At 34.3% G+C, this 21,957-nt stretch overlaps 2 protein-coding genes and 2 non-coding genes across 4 annotated transcripts; 3 read left to right on the top strand and 1 right to left on the bottom strand.

Annotated features, from left to right (window-relative positions):
- Positions 1-940: 940 nt before the first annotated feature.
- TRNAS-AGA (transfer RNA serine (anticodon AGA)) lies at positions 941-1,022 on the top strand. Its single transcript has one exon. It is a non-coding gene; the product is annotated as a tRNA-Ser (tRNA).
- A 76-nt stretch (positions 1,023-1,098) lies between these two features.
- TRNAN-GUU (transfer RNA asparagine (anticodon GUU)) lies at positions 1,099-1,172 on the bottom strand. The gene has a single exon. It is a non-coding gene; the product is annotated as a tRNA-Asn (tRNA).
- Positions 1,173-9,500: 8,328 nt separating this feature from the next.
- LOC131620871 (senescence-associated protein AAF, chlorolplastic-like) lies at positions 9,501-13,988 on the top strand. Its single transcript, XM_058892051.1, has 13 exons — positions 9,501-9,727; positions 10,358-10,743; positions 10,871-10,969; positions 11,084-11,157; positions 11,386-11,462; positions 11,567-11,638; positions 11,940-12,008; positions 12,115-12,161; positions 12,512-12,641; positions 12,738-12,806; positions 12,901-13,004; positions 13,101-13,176; positions 13,434-13,988. Exons 2-13 carry the CDS (start codon positions 10,418-10,420, stop codon positions 13,569-13,571), a joined length of 1,281 nt encoding a protein of 426 aa, XP_058748034.1. The 5' UTR covers positions 9,501-9,727; positions 10,358-10,417; the 3' UTR covers positions 13,572-13,988.
- Positions 13,989-18,100: 4,112 nt separating this feature from the next.
- Positions 18,101-18,478, top strand: LOC131619381 (uncharacterized). Its single transcript, XM_058890483.1, has one exon. The coding sequence runs from the start codon at positions 18,101-18,103 to the stop codon at positions 18,476-18,478; it is 378 nt and encodes a 125-aa protein (XP_058746466.1).
- The last annotated feature ends 3,479 nt before the right edge of the window (positions 18,479-21,957 follow it).

The raw sequence follows: 21,957 nt of genomic DNA, 5'->3' as shown, positions 1-21,957 counted from the left end.
CTCATGATAGGGCTATAGAGAAGTATTCGGTGGGCGAGTTGTACCTCCCTAAGGGCAATATATTAACGTCGCATTTTAGGGGTGATTTTCATAGATGCAGTAGATCTTCAACATCTTAATAAACATGCTTTTGGGCCAAATTTTCTCATGATTGGACATCTCTCTTTGAGGTTACGGCCGACCATCAACAAATTATATATGTAAATTTATTTGTATGTATCTCTCTCCATCTTTTTTTTTTTTGTATGAAGTGGTTTTCCCTTCTCAAATGAATATCTATAATACAAAATATGAGTATAATTTTTTTTTTTCTTATTGTGTCATATTGAGTACTTACTTTGTCTTACATTGAAAAGATAAATTTGTCCAATATGCATATCCACGTTAAATTCTTATTATGGGCAAATTTGCTTTCTACCACTTAATCAATAAGTCTCATTTATATCTCATTGGATTCAACGATGAAATTTGATGATTAAGTGATAAAAATAAACTTGTGTATGAAATAAGATATATCTCATCTGTGTATTATATAATTGACTTGAAAATGTTCATATAAACAAACATAATTTATTTCCTTTGCATCAATATTTTAATTGATACCGAGTTTGAATTAATGAAAGCACATAAAAAAAAAAAAAAAAGAAGGAATAGTGCAGCTATGTAGTTGTAACAATTTCTTTGTGGTGAAAACAAATGTTTCAAGTTTGAACTAATGCTTTTTAAATGATAAAAGACTTGGCTACTTCATTTGAGTTGATTGAAAAAAATGTTGATGTTGTATACATTTTTGCTGTTACCTCAATAGTTTTCGCTGTAGGACTAAGAATGGTTATGAAATGTTATATTTCATACAGTAATGGGAAAGTAATGGTGTCAAGTAAATTTTGGTGTAAAGTAATGGTGTCAAGTAAATTTTGGTGTGATCATATATCAAAAAGTGGACGTGCCGGAGTGGTTATCGGGCATGACTAGAAATCATGTGGGCTTTGCCCGCGCAGGTTCGAATCCTGCCGTTTACGGTTTGTTTTAATTTCTTTAAATTTTTTCTGATTTTTGCAAATGAAGAAGGAAATTGAAAAAATATAAAACACTAAACGCTAGAAGGAGGGGTTGAACCTCCGACCTTGTGGTTAACAGCCACACGCTCTAACCAACTGAGCTATTCCAGCTTTGTTGTTTATTGCTTCTTAATGCCACTATTTATATACATGCAACTCATAATGAAATGTAATCCATTAACAACATTGCACACGTTACACGTAGTACCTCCGCAATGAGTGAAACCAGCTGCAGCATGATTCAATGACAACATTAGTAAATGGAAGGATCAAGTTAAGAGCATTATATTTAACAATGTATAATTTCAATGATAAAATGCACGATACATTGAGAAGACAAGAGGAAAAAAAATGCAATTAGTGAAATATTCAAGATCTTCAATTTGAAGAAGATAGTAATTAAGAAGTACATGATAACGTCGTTATATGCTAATTCTAATTTTATTAATAAAACTTTATATGTCATCATTAATTCTACATAATAGTCTAGTTTAGTGGCCCATGAGGTAGATACTCTAAGTCATTAGTGAACAACCCATGAGGTAGATACTCTAAGTCTTGGGCAATGTGATGGACAAGGAAGTTGAGCTTCTTATCAGTCTGCTTGTCTCTTAATGATGTCCTTGAGTAGGTCTTCAAGCGAGAGTGTTTCCGGGATATCATAATCAAAATATTCTAGATTTATAGAAGCTTCTTGCTAAGGAGATGCTTGTTGTTCCATAGATTTTTTTCCTTTGGAAGACTTTTGAAATATCTCCCCATTGACAATTTTGTAGTGCATAAACCATAATGATGCGTCTCCTATTTTTGTTACATCTTGCACCACTTATTCTTCTTCAAATTTGAACCTAACATGTTCCAAGTTTTTTGTGATCAAGTCATCATATAGAAGACATGTTGCTTTCCTTTTTCTCCCCAATGTGTGTTAGATCATTGCACTAGCACAATTTGTCTCAATTTTATTGGTAAGCAGCTATATTACGATAACATCAAACTTGGTTAAGTGATTGAAGTTTTTCTTTCTTAGAAAGAGTATATAGTTTGTCACATAGTGGATGAGATGAATATCTTGGTGCACATAGCCCACAGTGAACAAATAAGAGATACGAGAATTCATATCTAATAGAAATGAGGTCACTCTTATACATGTAGTTGTCACCTTCCTATGGTATATCTGGCTAGAAACGAGGTCCATAATGGGGTAGATCTATCACTTCATCAAATTCTTCCAAAGGTAGAGATATCGTGTTTTCTTATTTCAAAGTAAATGATTCCATATGTGAAGTGGATATTTGAGTATAACCTTTTAACTAAGGGTGGATACACTTCTCTAAGAGAGATGCAAATGAACATATTTAAGTCTAATTCTTCAAAATTATTGAAGAATCCACATTCTTGAAATATTTTTTCATGCAAGGTATGAATACCTAAATTATCTTATTTGCGTATTTTTGAAAGAATCTCCCTTCTTGTTCCTGTGATGACAAATCTTCGGAGCGATAGGTGGGAGAAGGAAATATTAATCTCTTGGGTTCCATGATGATGATTTTGATGTACTAAAATAGTATTCTCACACACATAGAGAAAAACAAGAATAGAGAAAGTGCAAGAAGAAGAGAAAAAGAAATGATGCAAAAGAAGGAAATAAAAGTACTTATTTATAGTGATGCTTCTGAATGTTTGAGCATGAAAAAACTCCATAAAATTTATGAATATTTGTCTTAGAAAATGTTGGAAGCAAAACTTTACAAAAAGTATGTGATAATCGATTATTTGATTTATTTTGAAATTTTCATGCGTTTTTCAATATGCTTTGATTTGATTTACTTTGAGGCAGAGATACATATGATTTTGCTTGAAATTTGAAACATATAGAGCACCTAATCGAATAGGCTAATCGATTATTTATTTTAGCTTCACCCTTCCTTGTTCTTTTGGGTTTTGGATTCAGATTGGGCTTTGATATTTTTCTTTTGGCGCCCTTTTTCTTTATTTTTTGTACCCTTTTCTCCAAAAATGCTTGAAACTCAAACAATTCATTAGTGAAAATAATTTTAAACAACTGAAAACTTAGTAAGCCACATTTTTATAAGTTTAATTAGAGTTTTATAATTTTTTAACCTTTAAAAAATTGTACCACCTTAAACATCAAGTAAGCTTGAGAAAAACTCCCCCATTCAAGGGAACGACAAACCACTGTCGTTAATTTTTCTTTATGAATTGTTTGACTCGAGAGTTGGTTCAAACCAAGGGGTTGATAAATCCTTTACAAATTTATCACCTCAACCAACTAAAAGGTTAAATGATCATCACAAATCATCACAAACCATCCTCAACCAGAACACTCTGATCACGTCCATTGAAGTTCACCATCGACAAACATAATTGGATCATAGGTATCACAATTATAAAATGTCAACGTGCAAGACTTATTATTATATAATTTAATGTGTACAATTAATTTCCAAAACTTCATTTAATATACACTTAAGGCTTCATTAAAGTTGCAAATCATCCATAAACAAAGGGTAATGCTAACGAGTGCCCAGGGGGCATTCGTTAAGAGTTTTAAATGGTATATTTTGTTTATTAAATACTTTTATTAAATGTAATAAAATTTAAAATAATTAACTATTGTAAGAAATAAAAGATATGTTTTTCTTAAAAACACTTGTATTCAATGTATTGCAAGTTTAAATAAATGATTTATTTAAAGAATATTCTTTATATTTGGAATGTTTAACCAGTGCCCCTAGGGCACTCGTTAGCATGACCCAAAAACAAATTATGTTTTCACCATTGGTACCGAAATCTTTTTAAGTCTTGTTGCATTAGTAATTCTAAGAGGTCTAAGACTATTAATGTTAGACCTTCTTAGCTTATCATAACAAAATGGCGTTAAGTGGCCAAGATTATTAAAGAACAATCATTTATAAATAGGACGATTTAATTTCTTCCTATTTAAGTCTTTAGGAAGGCCTTTGATTAAATAGAATCAAATCTAAGTTTTGATTCCATTAAGTAAATTTACTTATGGTTTCATGTAATTATTTAACTTCCTTTTTCATTGAGACAAAAGTCACAAATTTATTAGCTTGGTTTATAATATTAGTCACTTCATATCTTAACGTTTCATTGCTATTATCAAGAAACTCAATATAATCTTTATGATCTAGGTTACTCTTTTATATCTTATCACATTCCTTGATTAAATTAGAGTTTAATTTAAACAATTTCTTATATGATAAAACTATTACCTCACAAATATCTTCTTCGTCTGAGACCTTCAAGCAAACATGTTCATCTTCTTCATCGGGTGAAAGATCTTTGGAGATTCTACCAGAGGTTGATTCTTCAAGATTTCTCCTTTAAGTTGAGTCTTCAAAGAAGTTGCTTGCTAAGACTTTTTTCTCCTTTCTTATTTCAAATAATCTACTTGATGAAACTTCTTATATATTATCCTTGATGAAGTTTATCCATTATCATATGACGAATCTTCTGAGAATTGTTCATCCATCGATATTGTTTTTTCAAATGAAACTGTCGGCATGGAATTTTCTTCTTAAAAAAAAATAAAGCTCTTTTATGAAGGTACTAGAGATTCTTCAAGGATAGTTGAGTTTATTCCTTCATAATTATATTGAACAAGCTCGTTCAGTTTCTCGATGATTTCCTTCTTCTTAGATTTTTATTGAAAATTTCAAGTATTTCCATATCTCGATTTAAGGATTGGATCAAATTTTTTATTCCAATTATTATCTATTAAATATTAGTTAGCTATGAAGTTTCTAATAGGGCTACCAATATATCTAATGGTTGAATACCATCCGTGAAGATAACATTCAAATTCATCCAACGTTTCAACTTTGTTGACTCGTGTGTTTAATCCCTTTTGTTCGATACTTGTAGAGACTACATAAATCTTTTCAAGAGTATCCCTCATTTATTTCTTTGACATGATTAGATTACATTTAAGGATATAAAGAAATTGATTTTCACTTAAAGATATAACCAAAAGGTTTGTTTGCTTTGAAATGAAGTTCAAAATTTCTTTTGTCTTCTTTGGTCTAAAGGAAAACAGTTTTATCTACTTCTTCACCATTAACATAGTGAGTAGGGATAAACAATCCATTGATTATTGTTTTCTACAATTCAAGATTAATAATTTTAATGAAAATTTTAATTCTAACTTTCCATAAGTCAAACCATATCATCATTAAATGGTGGAGGTGTGTTTATGAAAGTCCTCTTGTTAGAAGTGTTGGAAATCATCTTTCTCATGGGACGATTAGTCTTTAAATGAAAGTTAACCTCTAATGCCACTTGTTGTACATGTGAATCCATACATAATAGAGGGAGGGGTGGATTGTGGAGGTTTGAAAAATGTTGGGGGGAAAACAAAATCATTTGGAAAATTAAAGTTTGAAAATATTTTAAAACCAAACGAGTAAAAGCAAAGGAATGAAAATAACTTAAAAGTAAAAATGTTGAGATAGAGAGAGAGAGAGAGACCAGAGAATTATACAGGTTCCACCTAAATTGACCTACTCCTATTCCCAAGAATTATTCTTGAGAGTATCCACTAATCTTGAAAGCTTTTAGAAGGATGTGCCCACAAACATCCTTATGCAAGGAAATAAAGTTTTAAGGGATAACTTCCAACCAAATAACGAACAATGCTTAAAATGGTTATCCTCCAAACTAAACTAAGATTTTCTACTAGATAATCTCGAACCAAGATAGAGTTTTGAGTTTGCTATCCTTCGAATTGAGATGGATTTTTAAGTTTGTTATCCTCCAAACCATAACGGGGTTTAACATTGGTTTACATCTGTACCAAGATGAGATTTTATACGAGTTAATCTCTAGCAAATTGAGCTTTTACACAGATTGAGCTCAGGAACCAATGTGATATTTTACATAAGTTAATTTTGAATTGATATAGCTTTAAATAGGGTTGATCTCAAAAAAGTTGTGGAGATTTTAGCCGCTGATTTTCACGAACCAAACAATAGAGTTTCTTCTTGGTGAAACTCACAAAACAAATGGAGACTTTCTTAGACAAACCCCCAAAAACAAACAAGAGATTTTACTAGTTTATCTCGCAACCAAACAACTTAATATGAAAGAATATTTTATTCAAGAGATAATGCATTCTTAGTAAATTATAACTAAGGATTTACCCAGAATATTGATCCTCACTTAGACAGAAAAGTAATGTTGAACATTAAGGCAAAATATAAGTGAAAAACGAGATATTTTTAAAAAATGAGAGAGTATGAGAAAGTGAGATCAAAGCTCTTTTTATGGATGTTTTAAAATGATAGAGAATCTTTATATTTATAGGCCAAATTAGGGTTTTAGGCCAAACTGGGGTTTAAATTTGGAACAATCCATGAGCAACATGAATGCCATAATCGATTAGGCTAATCGATTATTGACCCCCAATAATCGATTGTTCAAGCCATAAATGGAAGATTTCCATATTCAACAATTACCAATCATTAAGAGACTGCCCCAATCGATTTTAGAATCAACCAAGAGATAATTAGGTCTAATCAATTATATAGTGGTAAAAGTCTTTCAATCAATCACACACTTCTTTAATTAGTTAGGTTATGCCTTAATAACATTTTCAGGTGGTTTGGGTAAAATTTGAGGGATTTTGCCATAGTATTTCTAGAAACACGTTTATTCCTTTACAAGACACTGGTCACTCAGATAGACACGACCAGACGAGCTTTCACACTTTCTCTCTTTCACAACTCTGAAGCTTCAAGTCTTGGCATCATTATCTTTAAGTTTAACATCACACAAAAACCTCGAGTCATCTTGATCAAGCTTAGGATATCTTCCTATTGATTACCATCATCAGAGAGTTTAGAATATATATCACTGGTAAACCTTGAAACATAAGTTGTCACTGGAATGTCATTTGACCACAACGTTGATTTCAAATAGATGACTTGATCATATATTGTATCTTTAAAGGGAATCTTGATTCAAGAGGATATATTTGATAAAATATCTTGAGCACATTCGACTACTTGAGCTATCTTCCATATACAAGGACTTCACTAAATATCGTTTGATATCAAGTTTTGTCATCATAAAAACCAAATAGCTAATTATTTGATTGCAACTTTGATATCAACAAACTTAACCAAATTGGATCACCTTGACAATACCTACAAGTACATGGATCCATTAAGAGGCCTCAAACAGGATGAAATGGTGATCAAACCCCAGCCTTGGAAAAGTAGATACTTTCATAACATAACTAGTAGTTAGGAACAATTGGTTGCAAAAATCCCTATCAAGCTTCCTTTCCACGGAAGCTCTCCTAGAGCTACCATTGGACCAAGTGAATGAGGAGAACTTTGTAGAAATATCCATCGGGTTGTTTTGATCTGACCAAACTTTGAAGTCATTCTTATGAGTACTTTTAGAACAGTGACTACCTTTGGGCTCATGATCACCTAACATTGAGTTAAAATATCCTACAAAGCACCATGTTATAACTGTAGGCGATTGACATATAGAGAGCTTTATCCAGAACCTTCTTCTTATAGCAAGTTAAGGCATAAATGACATTCATGCCTATTTGAATAACATCTATAAAAATGGTAAAAGAAACATGGTGATATGAGATGGATTTAAGTTGAGGATCTAGGGACTTCTTGCAAATGTACCAAAGGTTTGGAGTAAGTTGATCCTTATAGTTGATTACAAAGACTTTAAGGTTAGCATAATTCCAAAGATCCAAAGGAAAGTTCACCATATTCATCCATGTTTATACAATAAAATAAAAGTCAAACTTATGTGTTTTAATGATATTTTGAGATCCAATTTTGCGGGGGATTGGCTAGACCCTTATAATCCTAATATAAACACTTCATAAGGTAAGTTCGTTTGCACCAACTTCAGATCTGGTTGGATAAACTTCCCTAATTTGGATCTTTTCCCCTATTTTTTGATGTGATTTAGAAAGAACCATTTGAAATTGATGCAAGTTTGCTTCTAAATAGTCTTATTCTTCTTCTAAGATATCATCTTTGTATTTAAAATATTCCATGTTGGCCCATGAATCTTTTAGGAAGGCTTCATTTTTACTTTGAATGTCTTTTATGATATCATTAGTAACATTAAGTTGTGTTACATAAAAAACTCCCAATCATAAGAGTTTATGCTTCCTATTATGCTAACTCTCATTTTTATCTTGATATTTAAAATCCCCTTATCTAAAATCCCTTTTTCTTGTATCCATGTCTTTTCTTGCTCTCCTTCTACAACTGTTGTCTGAGTGGTCAATAACATTATATAAGTGACATAACTCTTGATGTTTTTCGTATTCAATCTCCACATAGAATGCATAACCAATTCTTTCAACTAAGATTTTATATCTTAGTTCCTTGAGAAGGTCAATATCCACTTGGACTCTTACATAGTGCTTAAAAGTTCGATCAAAATTGACCTATTTGAAGTGGAGTTTATCCATATTGGTGTGCCAATACTGCTAGCAATGTCGAATACAATTTTGGGCCTCTAATATATTGTTGGGAGAGCTCGTATATCCTCCCCCAAACCTGAGCGGATGTTTGATTGAAATTGTTTGGAATGAAGTCTATTGTCCAAGAGAATAACTTCAACACTCCTAAATTTAAGTTCTAAGAGATCATTGCCCTAACGTTGCGAACATATTTTAAACTTGAAAATGAGAAATTAAAGAATCATTTCATGAGAGGTGATACCATATTTCCCAAGGGAGTGTCACATTGTTGTTAGTTTACTACATAAACTTAAAACTGTAAAAAGTGAATAACCTTTGGGCCAAAAGATTCTTTCACGGAGGTTGTGTTTGCCAGAATCCTCACCTACTAGGCACTCATTTTCAGGAATAGAGATTGAGAGCATGCCTCCTTTTAACACAAAGGACTAGAAGTTAACTTGTTGGAATGTTACACGCATTACGAAAAAGCTTCTACGAAGGACCTGTTTGTTTTGGCCGTGAATGGCACCTTTGTAGTCAGGGTGGTAGGGTGGTATATTTAGTTTGTGGAAACACGTCGTGAGTTTGAGAGATATCCATTGCAAGGATGATGGAGAAGAATTATCTAAGTCAATAGTGTTTCAAAAACGATAGAATCGCCTTCATGGTGACTTATTGCTTAAAAACTCATTAAAAAAAATAATGAATAAGGAGAGAAAAACATAAAATAAAAATCTAAACTCACTCTGAAACACCTTATCCAAATCAAATACATTAAATTGTTAAGCTTGTTTTTTTCAAAAACAAAATCAGTCATTTTTATTTATTAATAAAACTAAATTAAAAATCACACATTTTCATAGGACCACAACTAGAGTAGATAAAAACATTGTCTGTCTCAAACAAAAACTGACGTGGATTTTCATTCCACTCTCTTCAGTTTCACTCCACTCCACATTTTTGGTCTCTATCCCATTATGCCCCCCGTTGCTCTCTTTTGTGTTTTTCTTCCTTGTTGTCCTTCTAATGGTCCACACCATCACCTTGTGGTTCTCAATTCCTTTCGACTTTTCTTCTCCTTTCTTTCAATCTCTTCACCCTCAAAATCATCACTCATATAAACATATTTTTACTCCACAACTTCAAAAAACTAATAAACTACGCTTCTCTTCCACAGGTCAGTTAAGACAATGTTTCAGCATTTTTTCTTAAGTGATTATTTGGTTGGATTTAGTTTCCTAATCATAGTTTTGTATTTCTTAACTTTAGTTTATTGTATGATGAATCTGTACTCCTGTAGTTTAGTTTACTACTTCAAATTTTTAGATCTTTCTAGTTATACTTGAATTGATGATGTTCAGTTTCAGTTTCTAGTTATTTGGTTGGATCTTGAAAAGAAGGTTACACACAATTAAGTTTTTATATGTGTTTTGAGAATTTGAGTTATCTTCTCTAATTTAGTGTTTATGCATCTAATAATGGAAATTATTATCAGCTAACTAACCTAGGGTACTTCTACCTATGCCTGTTGTTCAATGGAAATTGTGTTCGATAAGTATTCATAGATTGTAAAACCATTGAAGCACGGACATGGACACTAAAAACATGACATTGACACGTGACACCGATAATAATTTTAAAAACTGAATAAATTAAACATAATCGCAAGTGTTTGGTGTTGGTTTCGGACTCCGACACTTGCACAAACACACATTTTTCAGAGGTGTCAGTGCTAGATAGTGTAAAATTCACCATACCAAAGTAGATTCTATGTCTCCATTCTCTTATTATTGTTTTACTTCTACAGATAGAGATATTTCAAATGCCATGAAAGCTAGGTGTGTCTCATTCTATCCTTGATCTTCTGATGGCACTTACAACAAACAAAGTTTCTAGCGGTCCTATCTTGACTAATCGAACAACACTTTGTAGAACAAATAGAAAACATTATTTTCCCTCATCAGCAAGGATCGACCGAATTCAGTTTTCAAGAGTTAAACTTGAACACGGACATCTGAACAATGGATTTTTCCTCAATGAGAGATCAACCTTGTCCAATGACTGGTCTGTTAATGGAAAACCAATAGGTTTAATCTCCAAGACTTCTATTGTCTCATGTAAATCAACAGGTGCAAATAATACTGAAGAGAAAGAATGTGTTACGACTTATGATGATGTTCCTGATTTAACTAGGTAAGAAAATTAAGATATCAATGATAATCTAGTTACCATTTAACTTTTGATGATGGCCTGTAATTTTATCACAAAAGAAAATTGGAAGATTCAAACTTACTTATTAGAGATCCTTTCACATGTACAGAAGACACACCGAAGATGGGAAAAATGACCGCTCTAATTCTGCTCGTGGCTTGGCTGAAGCTTATAAATTTGCCTGTAACGATGCAAGGTTTCTGTCGCGGTAATTCCAGCAACCTGATTCTGATTATATCCTAACAATACTGTTCCTGTTTGAGTCCGCCAACAAAATACTATTTATATTTGAAATTTACTTCCACTATTTCTGTTTCTTCAGGGGCATAATGAGGATGGATGCGCGTGCACGCCAGGATGTTGCTTTTCTAGGGACAGAATTTCTCAAGCTTGATGGTTAGCTCATTTACCTTGTTTAAATAATGTGTAATATTATAATATTATATTACTTTAATTACTTTGCATCACTGATTTCATCCATTGAAATAACTATGTGTATGTGTCAATACTTCATAGAACGTAATACAATTGTAATATCAATAAACACGGTGTTGTTCTATCTTTTGATCTAGTTCCTATCACAACCTTATATGGTCAACTTACATTCTCCTTTATGCTGCATAGCTCGGGCAAGAAAGGATACTGAGAAAATCGACCGTGGTGTGAAGGAAAAAGCTAAGCGCCTTAATCGTATTGCTACTGTATGTATCGTCTCAAATCTTCAATCTTACTGGTTTAACATGAAAGAGTACTTTTTCAATAGTATAATGCTTTTATCTTTGTTTATATTTTATATGCTCTGCAGATCTTGAAGGATATAGCTCAATCCAGATTGAAAAGTGCTGCCGATGAGCACTGGAGTGATGGGGCCTTAGAGGTAAATCTGTTAATCTCTAATTTATCAGTTTTGATTTGCAACTGATACTCTTGGTTGGTTTGATATGTAATTAGTGTTGATACAATTTGCGTCGTGTGATACTTGTGTACTCATTATTTGTTGGAGGTGTGCCCGGTGTGCCCGACACGACAACCAAACATGTGATTATATTCAATTAATTCATTATCTAAATTTATTACCTGTGTCATCGTGTGAGTGTATGTGCTTCATAGTTTATAATTCAAATGAATGGCCGGAAAATACAAGACTCCTTTTGATAAAATCTTTATTATACTTTCAGGCTGATTTACGCCTTGCTGACTTCCGTGCCAAGCAACGTGCCATGGAAGACGCCCTTATGTCCTTGGAGGTGATATTTTAGGCTCTTCATGTGTTTACTTTGGAACTTTCTATTTCATAAAAACAAAAGTTTTAGCTCCAAATAAATAGTTTGTTCTATTACATAAATATTGCAGTTGATCAAAAACATCCATGACATGATGGTGAGCAAGACGTATAACTTGTAAGTCAAGTAACTTTGAATGCCTTCTTATACTTACATGCATACATATAATGAATTCTATAATGTTTCATATGATGCTTCTTGGATATTACTGATAAGTGGGCTTCCTGGAGGGCGCAGCCCCTGTAGTACGGTTCAGGGGTAATTTGATATACTAGACCGTAGTATTATTTTAAACACAAGTTGTACTCTGTAACTTGATCCATAGAAAGGTATGGAAGCTACTCCCCAGTTGGAGACGTAGACACAATTGGCTGCACTCCGCGATAAAATGCCGTGTGTTACTTTGTGTTTTTCGTATCTGTTTTCTCTTGAACCTCGGTTGCTCTGCTAACAATGTTTTGGTGCAGTCCTATTTTCAGAAATAAGGGCTCTCTTTCAGAAAATAATGTCGGAGGTCGGATCATGCTTGAAAAGAACGGAAAAACGACAAATTCCTTTCTCGGGGATGTGACAGCAGAACGTATTAATGCTCTTCAGGTCTTTATTCTTCTTCATTTTCTTTCTGCATTCTGTTTCTTTACGAAACATTCCCTACTTAAGTATGGATTCCAAAACATATCAATCATCATATAGGAAGCTTACTGGAGTATGGCGTCAGCACTTTCTGAAGCAGATGGAATTGATTACACTGATCCTGAAGAGGTTAGATTCACTATGAGGTTTTATTTCTTTATGATAGATACTCGTATTCACTATTTAAGTATTGATATTGAATACGCGTTTCCACTGGGAGCAGCTTGAGCTGCTGATCACAACTCTTATAGACCTTGATGCAATGGATGGTAAACAAAGTGTATCTTTGTTGGCAGAGTGTTCTAGCTCCCCTGATGTCGGTACTAGGTAAGCTTCCATTGATGTTTGATCTTTGAGCAATCATGAATGCAAAGACCGTTGTTTATATTAATCTTTCTTCCATGTGTGCATGTAAACTTCTAGACGAGCTTTAGCCAAGGCACTGGCATCGGCACCATCTATGTGGACTCTCGGAAATGCAGGGATGGGGGCATTACAGGTGGGTGATTTGTCATTTTTTCTAAAAATAAACATCAGCCTGTTTGTTTGACTATTTAGGAGGTCTTATGAAAACAACTTCTGACATGTTCATCAGTTGTTTTCATCTTAGTTCTGCAAAACTTTCAAGATAGCTTATGAAAACAACTTATTACTTATGCAGGCAGTTATGTTATGAACGCTTAATTAGTTTGTTTAACAAAACAGTTTCATGTTTTCCGTTGAGCTAATTTGATGCATTTGATTTATGTTGCGCAGAGGCTGGCAGAGGATAGTAACCCAGCCATTGCAGCTGCAGCCTCAAAAGCTATTCATGAACTAAAAAAGCAATGGGAAATACAAGAAGGGGATAGTTGGAGGTTTATGATGGATGAAAGCACCAAAGAAGAAAAATGAAAGCTCAGAATCTAATATTTAAGATACCAATTAAAAATTGTATAGCATGAATGCTTCCCTAGGACTCTAACTAGTGTAGGATTAATCCGGATTTGGATTCCATTTCCATAGTAAACAATCTCGGCCGGTGATATGAGATTGAATGGTTTAGATTACACAATAACAAACTCAATTTAGACGATCACAACTATTAATTTAAAATCGGACAATTGAGATTGAAAACTGTGTTATGCAGTACTGCACCAAATCCAAATCCGGATTAAACCATATGATCACCATGGAAAATGTGCTTGTGTAAGATGCCAATATGCTAGTTATATGCATTACAAATTGTAGAGCTTTCCTGAGATGCATATTTGTAACTATCTACTTTATTGTATGAAGAACTTTCCTGCAAATGGTTTGTTTAGACTTTTTCTTTGCCATTAAAATTCATTAAATCATTTAACATCGGTTCCACGTGCCAAGAAAATTGTTGATTTTTTGGGGTATAAACTAGATATTTTCTGTGCAATTGCTGAGTTTGAATTCAAGACATCTTTACCATGTCATTGTTGATTATAAACAGACTGCTAGTATAATATCTATATGAAGTTATGTTTGGAATTATCAGTTAAAAAGTAGCCACAAAAATGTAAGAGCTAATCTCTTAAACCAAAATTGTGTAGCTAACATAAATAAGTTAAGTGAATTTCAAATATCTAAAAATATGTGAAATGATGTTTTCTATACCACAACACAAACCTGATCCTCTCCATCTCACCACCAAATAACTGCACAATAGACAAAAGTATCCAAAGTAGTACTATATTTTGTAGAACTCTGAAAATTTTCGGATGTTTTTTTTATACAATTATATTCCATAAATCTCAGAATTTGCATTTAAAAAAATGTTGATTTTCTTAAAAAAAAAACATTATAATTTTTAAATATTTTAAAATGTATTTTATATAAGAAAAATTGGAGAAGTTGTGTACAAGAGAAGATAAGGAAAAGTGTAAAAAGATGAGTATTTCAAAAGTACATGAGGGTGGGGTAAAAAAAATAGGCATTATTTTTTTGCACTTTTAATAGTGCTTTCACATTCTTGTGAAAAATTCAAAATGCATTTTAAATAAGGAAATGTATTTTTATTTTTGGAACCAAAAGAATCAATTTTATTCCGTATAATGTTAGAACATAGTTTGGTTCTAATCATAATTTAGTGTTTTGATGATAACAAGCAAACTAATTTTGTATAAAGCAAACATGGTACTCTAATCATACGTTTCTTATTTCAGAAGATGTATCAGTACTAGCAATCAGAACTTGGCACTTATGAGAAGCTGGAGAAACGCAACTCAAGTCATAAGGCAACTTCTGATACTGCACCAAAACACTGTGAACACATCCACAACAGAAGTTGAAGAACAAGGCTGAACAGAAGATCATAAGGAATGATTCAAATTAATGCCGTTAAAAACATAGTCATTAGCAAAACGGCTGCAACACTCCAAAAGCAAAATTTCCAAGACTGATTGAAAAAGCTATCCACATGCAAACCCTTGGAGAAAACAAAAGCAAATACAACACGCAAACCATTTAATGCTGCGTACAAGTGTTGAAGATAATGGTCAAAAATTTTGAAGCTATATATACTCGAAGAAAAACAGAAGTGATATAGAAGAAAACAAGAAAGAACACTGCAACTCTGAATTACCATCAAGTGTGAAGAAAAACTCTCTGAAGCAAAAACTCTCATATACATATTCCGAGTTCATTACTTTGTACTTAATCTTAGTGAAATATCACATTTGTGATTATAGCTTTCTAGAAGCAATACTATACACTGTCAGCAGAAGTTACGTGGTAACTGAGTCGTTGAGAGACCAGTTGGGTCAGAAGTCTCAAGAAGTCTAGGACTAGTTGAGTCTTAGAAGTTGGTTAGTCACAAACACTTGGTTTGTGCAGGGTTGCTAGTCACCAGCAGTTTGGCTCGTGCATTGTATTGTGAGTCACGACAGTGGTCGTACAAGTGTAATCAAGTTCTGATTATAGTGGATTAAGACCTATGTTGAGAGGCAAATCACCTTGTTGAAGGTGGACTGGAGGTAGCCTTATTGAGAAGGTGAACCAGGATAAAAATAACTGCGTTCTGTCTATCTTTCCTTCATCAAGTTTTTAAAGAACCACTTATTCAAACCCCCCTCTAAGTGTTTTCTCAACCTTTATATAACAATGAAGAACATAATCTCAATACCAAAAAAAAAGAGAAAGAAAGTAACAAGCAGTACTCTAAGCACCTAAACTATGAGATAGTCTACAAAAGAGTGGCATAAAATGTGAGGGAATTTTTTTATGGATCCCTTGATCTTCTTAGAAGTCTCTCACAAAATTTCCTTTTTAATTTCTGAATTCGGATATGTATCTTCGAACGCACTAAAATTCATTTTTTTAATGGATTTTTTCGGAGATGCATCACCGAAATACATTTTTTTTTTCAAAATCAAGAGTATTTCAGGTATGCATATTCGAATAAACTTATTTTTTAAGTTTTGGGTGTTTCGGAGATGCATCTCCAAATTAGGACATATACATTAAACTCATGACAGAAACTCCTCATTTCTGTCTGTTTTCAAACACAAACTCTCAAATATCCAAAACCCCCAAAATATCAACTTTCAACAACTCTCAACTGATTTCTACTCATTCCAACAATTTTCAACTCATTTTAACTCCTAATATAAACTCATTTCAACAACTTTCAAAGCTCCAAATTTGAGTTAGTTTTTCAAAATTCCTTTTTCTACTTTGTATGTTAATAATAAGTTGTTTAAAATCATTTAAAGTTAGTAGGTTGAAGTATAACTTATAAAATGTGGTTGTTTGGTGTAAAAAATGAGACTTTTTGGTGATTGAGGGCGAAGTTCAAAAATGGTTGTCGCAGGTGTTTTCGGAAGTGCATCACCGAAAAAACACCTCTGAGGGATTTCGGAGATGCACCTCCGAAATTATGCCTGCGTTATTTTTTTTTAAAAATTTTTTCAAACCTATTCTTATTCCTTCCCTTTGAGTACTGATTAATTTTTTCTCAGGAACATGGCTGACTATCCGAACAAAGTTAGACTCGACAGACCAACCCAAACTGCTTTCGCTCAGTGTGAGAGAGTTGAACAGGCTACGAGGGGTCGAGAACGCGGTCGGGTACCGCGGGAGGAAGTGGAGGGACCATCCACTTCTTCTCTCAAGAGTTGTCTATCCTGTACATCCTCATATAGGGATAATGAGGAGGCACCAGAGAACATTCATGTACTTGCAGTCAAGGAGGTTTGTGTTCCAGCACCCGTGCATGTTACCCCAGCTTACCCAGGAGGGCCCTCTGACACCTGCCTCTTGATATATTACTCCGATCATGTCGCCCGACATGTTTCCACTTAAAAAGTATATTTTTTGTTACACTTTTTATTACACTTTTACTTTTTTATTACACTATTACACCTCCCTCTTGATATTAATATTATTTATCTTTATAGGAACAGACAACACTAAATTCCGTGAACCACACTCACAAAATATTCACTCTGCATCATCTTAATGCGAATTGGTTCAAGGAGGTCATTTTTGCCTCCGGACTTTCTAGACTTTGTTGTTCGGGTTGTAGCACCATTAGCCACGGAATGCAAGGGGCATTCGTAGAGACATGACACAAGGAGACATCATCTTTCCACTTTCCTGTTGGAGAGATGACAATTACTCTAGATGACGTCACCTGCCTACTACATCTTCCTATTCGGGGAGGCTCCTTAACCACTCCCGCATCACTCGTGATGTTGCCATTGAGTGGATGATTGACTATTTAGGTGCTCAACCAGGAAAGGCAGTTGAGCAGAGTTCCTTGACTAATGGGACACATGCGGAGTTCTAATTCTTGAAGGACCTTTATCACGACCATCTCATTGCTTCAACTGATTCCGAGAATGAGGGTGATGACATCTTTGTTCAGTACCACCAAGAATGAGGCTTCATTCATGTTTTTGGTTGGTACGTCCCTTTTATGGACAAAAGTGCTAACTACATGATGTAACATCCCTCAGGTACTTCATGGATTTGGATACGGTGGGGGAGTGAAACTGGGGGCAGACTGTTTGGTATACCTATTCCAAAAATTGAATGAAGCCTCTAACTGGAAGACGAGACAACTTTCAGGCTCTTACACACTGTTGATGGTACCTTTCATTCCCACTATTAATTTATTTTACTATTAATAATTTTTTCCTACATGTATCTTATTTGTTTTTCAAGGATGAATCATTTCTCACTTCCATCGAATTCATGATTTTTATCTTGATCTTGATTATACGGAGGAGATGCCAAGGGCTGCCATGTATCTCCCCCGCAGAGAGAATTAGGATGTGTTAACATTTCTGGTGTATCTTGATCGGACTGTTCATGATGACATCCTATGGACGTCATTCGAGGATCACAGAGAGATTATCCCATTCGACTCCATCTCTTTATACTCCGGGTGGCAGGCATGTCGGACCGATACTATGGCCAGGTATCTTCCAGAGCGATGCATGCAGGATTTTGGATATGTTCAGACCATATCCAAATCTCCATCTCAAGTTGCTCCCGACATCATTGTTCGTTGGGATCTCGATGACATCTTTGAGGATTGGGAGCAATATATCGTGTCACAGGACAATCGATTGACGCAGGTCTCCAACAGTTGGCATTGTATAGAGGGATATGTGACATGGTTCTACACATTGTCACACCCTATCCTGACACCAGATGCTCTTGGACGTCCATATAGGATAACTTATGAGGAGATTTTAGAGAACCAGCAGGCCCAAGATGACCATGCTACTGATGTCTTGCCGATCTGTCAGCGGATACAGGTGATTGGGAAGGAGGCTTTGGACTAAGGGATAATTGAGAGGGGCGATCATAAGGCGGTGGCTACCATGGAGAGGGTGGTTAGTGAGGCAACAACTGCGGTGGGATACATGAGGCATAGGAGGTGCTAAGGGTGAGGATTAGGCATACGTAGTAAGTTATACCTTTTTTTAATTCCAGAACAATTTATGTATTATATTTTACTATTTTCATAATAATATTTTGTGCTTATTATTGTTTTTTAATTCTTATAATTTCTCATTTGCGTTTTTATTATCGTTTTAATCTAATTCCGTATAAAAACTTTGATGATTTAAAAAAACACCATCAGGAGTGCTTTCGGAGATGCATCTCCGAAACACATTTCTCACTCATTAGAGGTACTTTCGGAGATGCATTTCTGAAAATACCTCTTTTGTGGTGCGTTTGGAGATGCATCTACAAAGGGTATTTTGGGGTTTTCAAGATTTTTTCATCCCTACAAGGTGTAAAAAGAAATTCCCAAAGTGTGAAGCTTATGGCTATGCATACACTGATCTATAATTTTAATAACTACTTGTCTGACCAGTTGTTGCATATCTATACTTCGCTCTTGAAATATTCAATTACTCCGCACTCTCCAAATTGCGTAAACCAGCTTAACAACCAAGCACTTCAAGAATCTCCAAGTTGGATTCCTACCATTTATAAGCTTGCACAATATTGGGACTTTATCCATCCATTTATCAGTTTTCCTATCCATTTACCAGTTCAGAATTGTATTTTTGAACGCACCAAAACATCAGAAGAATTCATAATTTTATTTTTGGAAATCGCTGTGTTTGACAAAATACAAATAGATGTAGAAAACCTAACATAAATTAACATCAATCATTGTTATGACATTGTATTAACAATGTAACATTATAAACAGATGCTTTGATGTTGGGATATCAGTATTAACATGTGGTGCAAGTTCCAGAATTTCAGCCACTGTCTTGAGTATAAACTTTAAGTTATCCTTTTCCTGTGCCAAGACCTTTATCGTCTCTTGGAGTTGCTTGATGAATCCTCGATCCTTGGCAAGTTTGGACTACATGTTCTCAATAGTTTCAGCATGCTTCTCCCATTGAACCCACCTTATTAGGAAAATCCTTAAGTGAGCCTATGCCACATTGGACAACTCCTCAAATGATATGTTGTAGAGGTTCAGATAACCTGTTGGAAAATCCCCAAAGAAGGGGAGGCGGATCTTAGTCAACTCAACAATGTCAAAAAGAGTGTCCCTTAAGAGGGATGAGAAAGGGTGAGGAACATATCTAACTAGCCGAGTATCTCCCCCATCACTACTATCTAGAGTGGTTGTTAATTGTATATCCCTATGGACCTGAGAAGAAGATTCCCCTTGCTCGAGAATCTTGGAGGAAGGTTAATTAAAGATAAAGAAATCTTCAATGCGATTTAAAGCCTTCCTTGCAAGTTGATTGGTTGGGAGATAGAGAGGGGAGACAATTGGTCGCCTTTCAACCTCTCACATTTCCAGACGCTCCTTCCTCTTAGCCAGGGAAACTACTAGCATTTTTCTTAGGAAAAGGACGAAATAAAAGTAGTTAGAAAAATATTCAGTGTACAATCTCAAAGGGTGCATAATAACCGACTCACCTAAATAGTCATCTATCCCATTATCATCATCCTTTAGATCCAAGGAGATTAGGGTAAAGAAGCACATGTATTGGAAACTTGACAGTTCTTGAACCACCTCCCACTTAAGGGGGGGGGGGAGGTAAGATCATCAAAAGAGAATCTGAAGGAAACTTTTGAATCACTCGTCTAGGATAATGGGAAGAAGAAAGCGCCCATAGACTTAGTCGTAACCATCAAAGCACCTTCTCGCCCCTGGCTTCGACAGACTTATTCTTCTAATCAAGGTAGGGGTTGGAGTAAGGTGCTAATAGATTTCTCTGTGGAAATAGCTTCCATCCGACGACACAGAACTTTAAAGGCCCTGATAATACTCTATATGTTGGGCGTAATTTTGGGAGGGGCGACATTGGCGGTTGAAAAGATCTTGGAATCAAACTGCGTAAAAGGGATTATAACCCATAAATAAAAATAACAAGAAGATGAATATAGAAATATGGAACAAGCGAGCCACCCCAGTGGCCACGTTAACTTTCTCCTCTTCGGAACAAGGTTCCAGGATCACGTATTCTTTGTGTCCCATACTAGAAAGTCCTTTACTATAATGTGTTTATCACCTTTCCCCATTGAACCCTAATAAGAACCAAAAGAAGCATGAATGTTACTAAGAAAGATCCTTGGGCCACTGTCTATAATATTAAAAGTACAAAAGAAGCCAAAAACTGAGTGGTAAATTATACATGTAATTATGATAAAAAACTTGGAGGGTACAATTCACACCCGTACTGAATCCTAATTGTGTGGAAAATGATTGAGCAAAAAAATTGAAATCAAGGAGAAGTAGGATATCCACATTTTTCTTGTTTTAATGTCATCACATTTCCCACCTTTCAATCCTTTTTCTATATGGGAGACGTACATGTTCACTGAAGCTTTAATTAGGAAACTTAAAAGGACATCCATATTTCCTTGTTTCGGTGTTATCACATTTCAACTTTTGTATATGTTCTTTATACTGACCATTCTTTTACATCTCATCGTAACAAATGTTTGTCTTATATAAGAACCATAATCCAACCTCCCGATAACAATGCTAAATTTTAATTTGACAGTCTCAGCGCGAACCCATTCAAGCATATGTTCACGTAGAGTAAACTCATGTTTACGGTAAATTCTTTTTGAATATCAACGTTAACAACTTATTGGATAATTTTGGATCGCCATCCTTAAAGACATTAACTTTAATCATAGCATCGGGGTGTTTAATCATTGCACTAAGGTGCACCATAACTATAACCAATAAAAAATAAGAAAATTTCAATCAATTTCAATTTCAGGACCAATCCTACAAGAATTCAGGTGAAAATCTTAATTAAGAATGCAAGAAATTTTTTGAAGGGTTTAAAGTTTTTTTGTATTATGAATGAAGAGTACTATCCATACAAAGTAATGCAACATTCGTTTTTCCGTCTAATGTTTACGGATTCTAAAATCCATAAGATGTACACCCTCCGGTCACTATTATAAGCAAAAAAAATGATCTAATTCTTGGTCACTATTATAAGCAAAAATCAATTATTACTAAATCATTTAATGTTGTAATTCCTAAGATGCCCCTATATTTCATTTTCCAATATTTCATTAAATTTAATAAAGAGGATATTATAGTAAATTTAATCAATATTTTGTCTAGAATCTAAAAAGTTAACTACACTTAATTAATTTTCTTAATAATCGTGAAAACCATTTTTTTTCTTATAAATGTGACGGGAAGGTGTATATGGATTTCAAACTTCAGACTATTTTTTAACTTGGATGGTGATGTGTTTTTGACGAATAAATTGTTGATTTATTGTGTTGTAGCGTAGCAGGAATCCAATCTTCACCG

Source organism: Vicia villosa, linkage group LG7 (assembly GCF_029867415.1).
Source record: "Vicia villosa cultivar HV-30 ecotype Madison, WI linkage group LG7, Vvil1.0, whole genome shotgun sequence".
NCBI classification, from domain to species: domain Eukaryota; kingdom Viridiplantae; phylum Streptophyta; class Magnoliopsida; order Fabales; family Fabaceae; genus Vicia; species Vicia villosa.
Note: the sequence above shows the minus strand (reverse complement) of the source record. Positions and strands in the feature narration are given on the sequence as shown.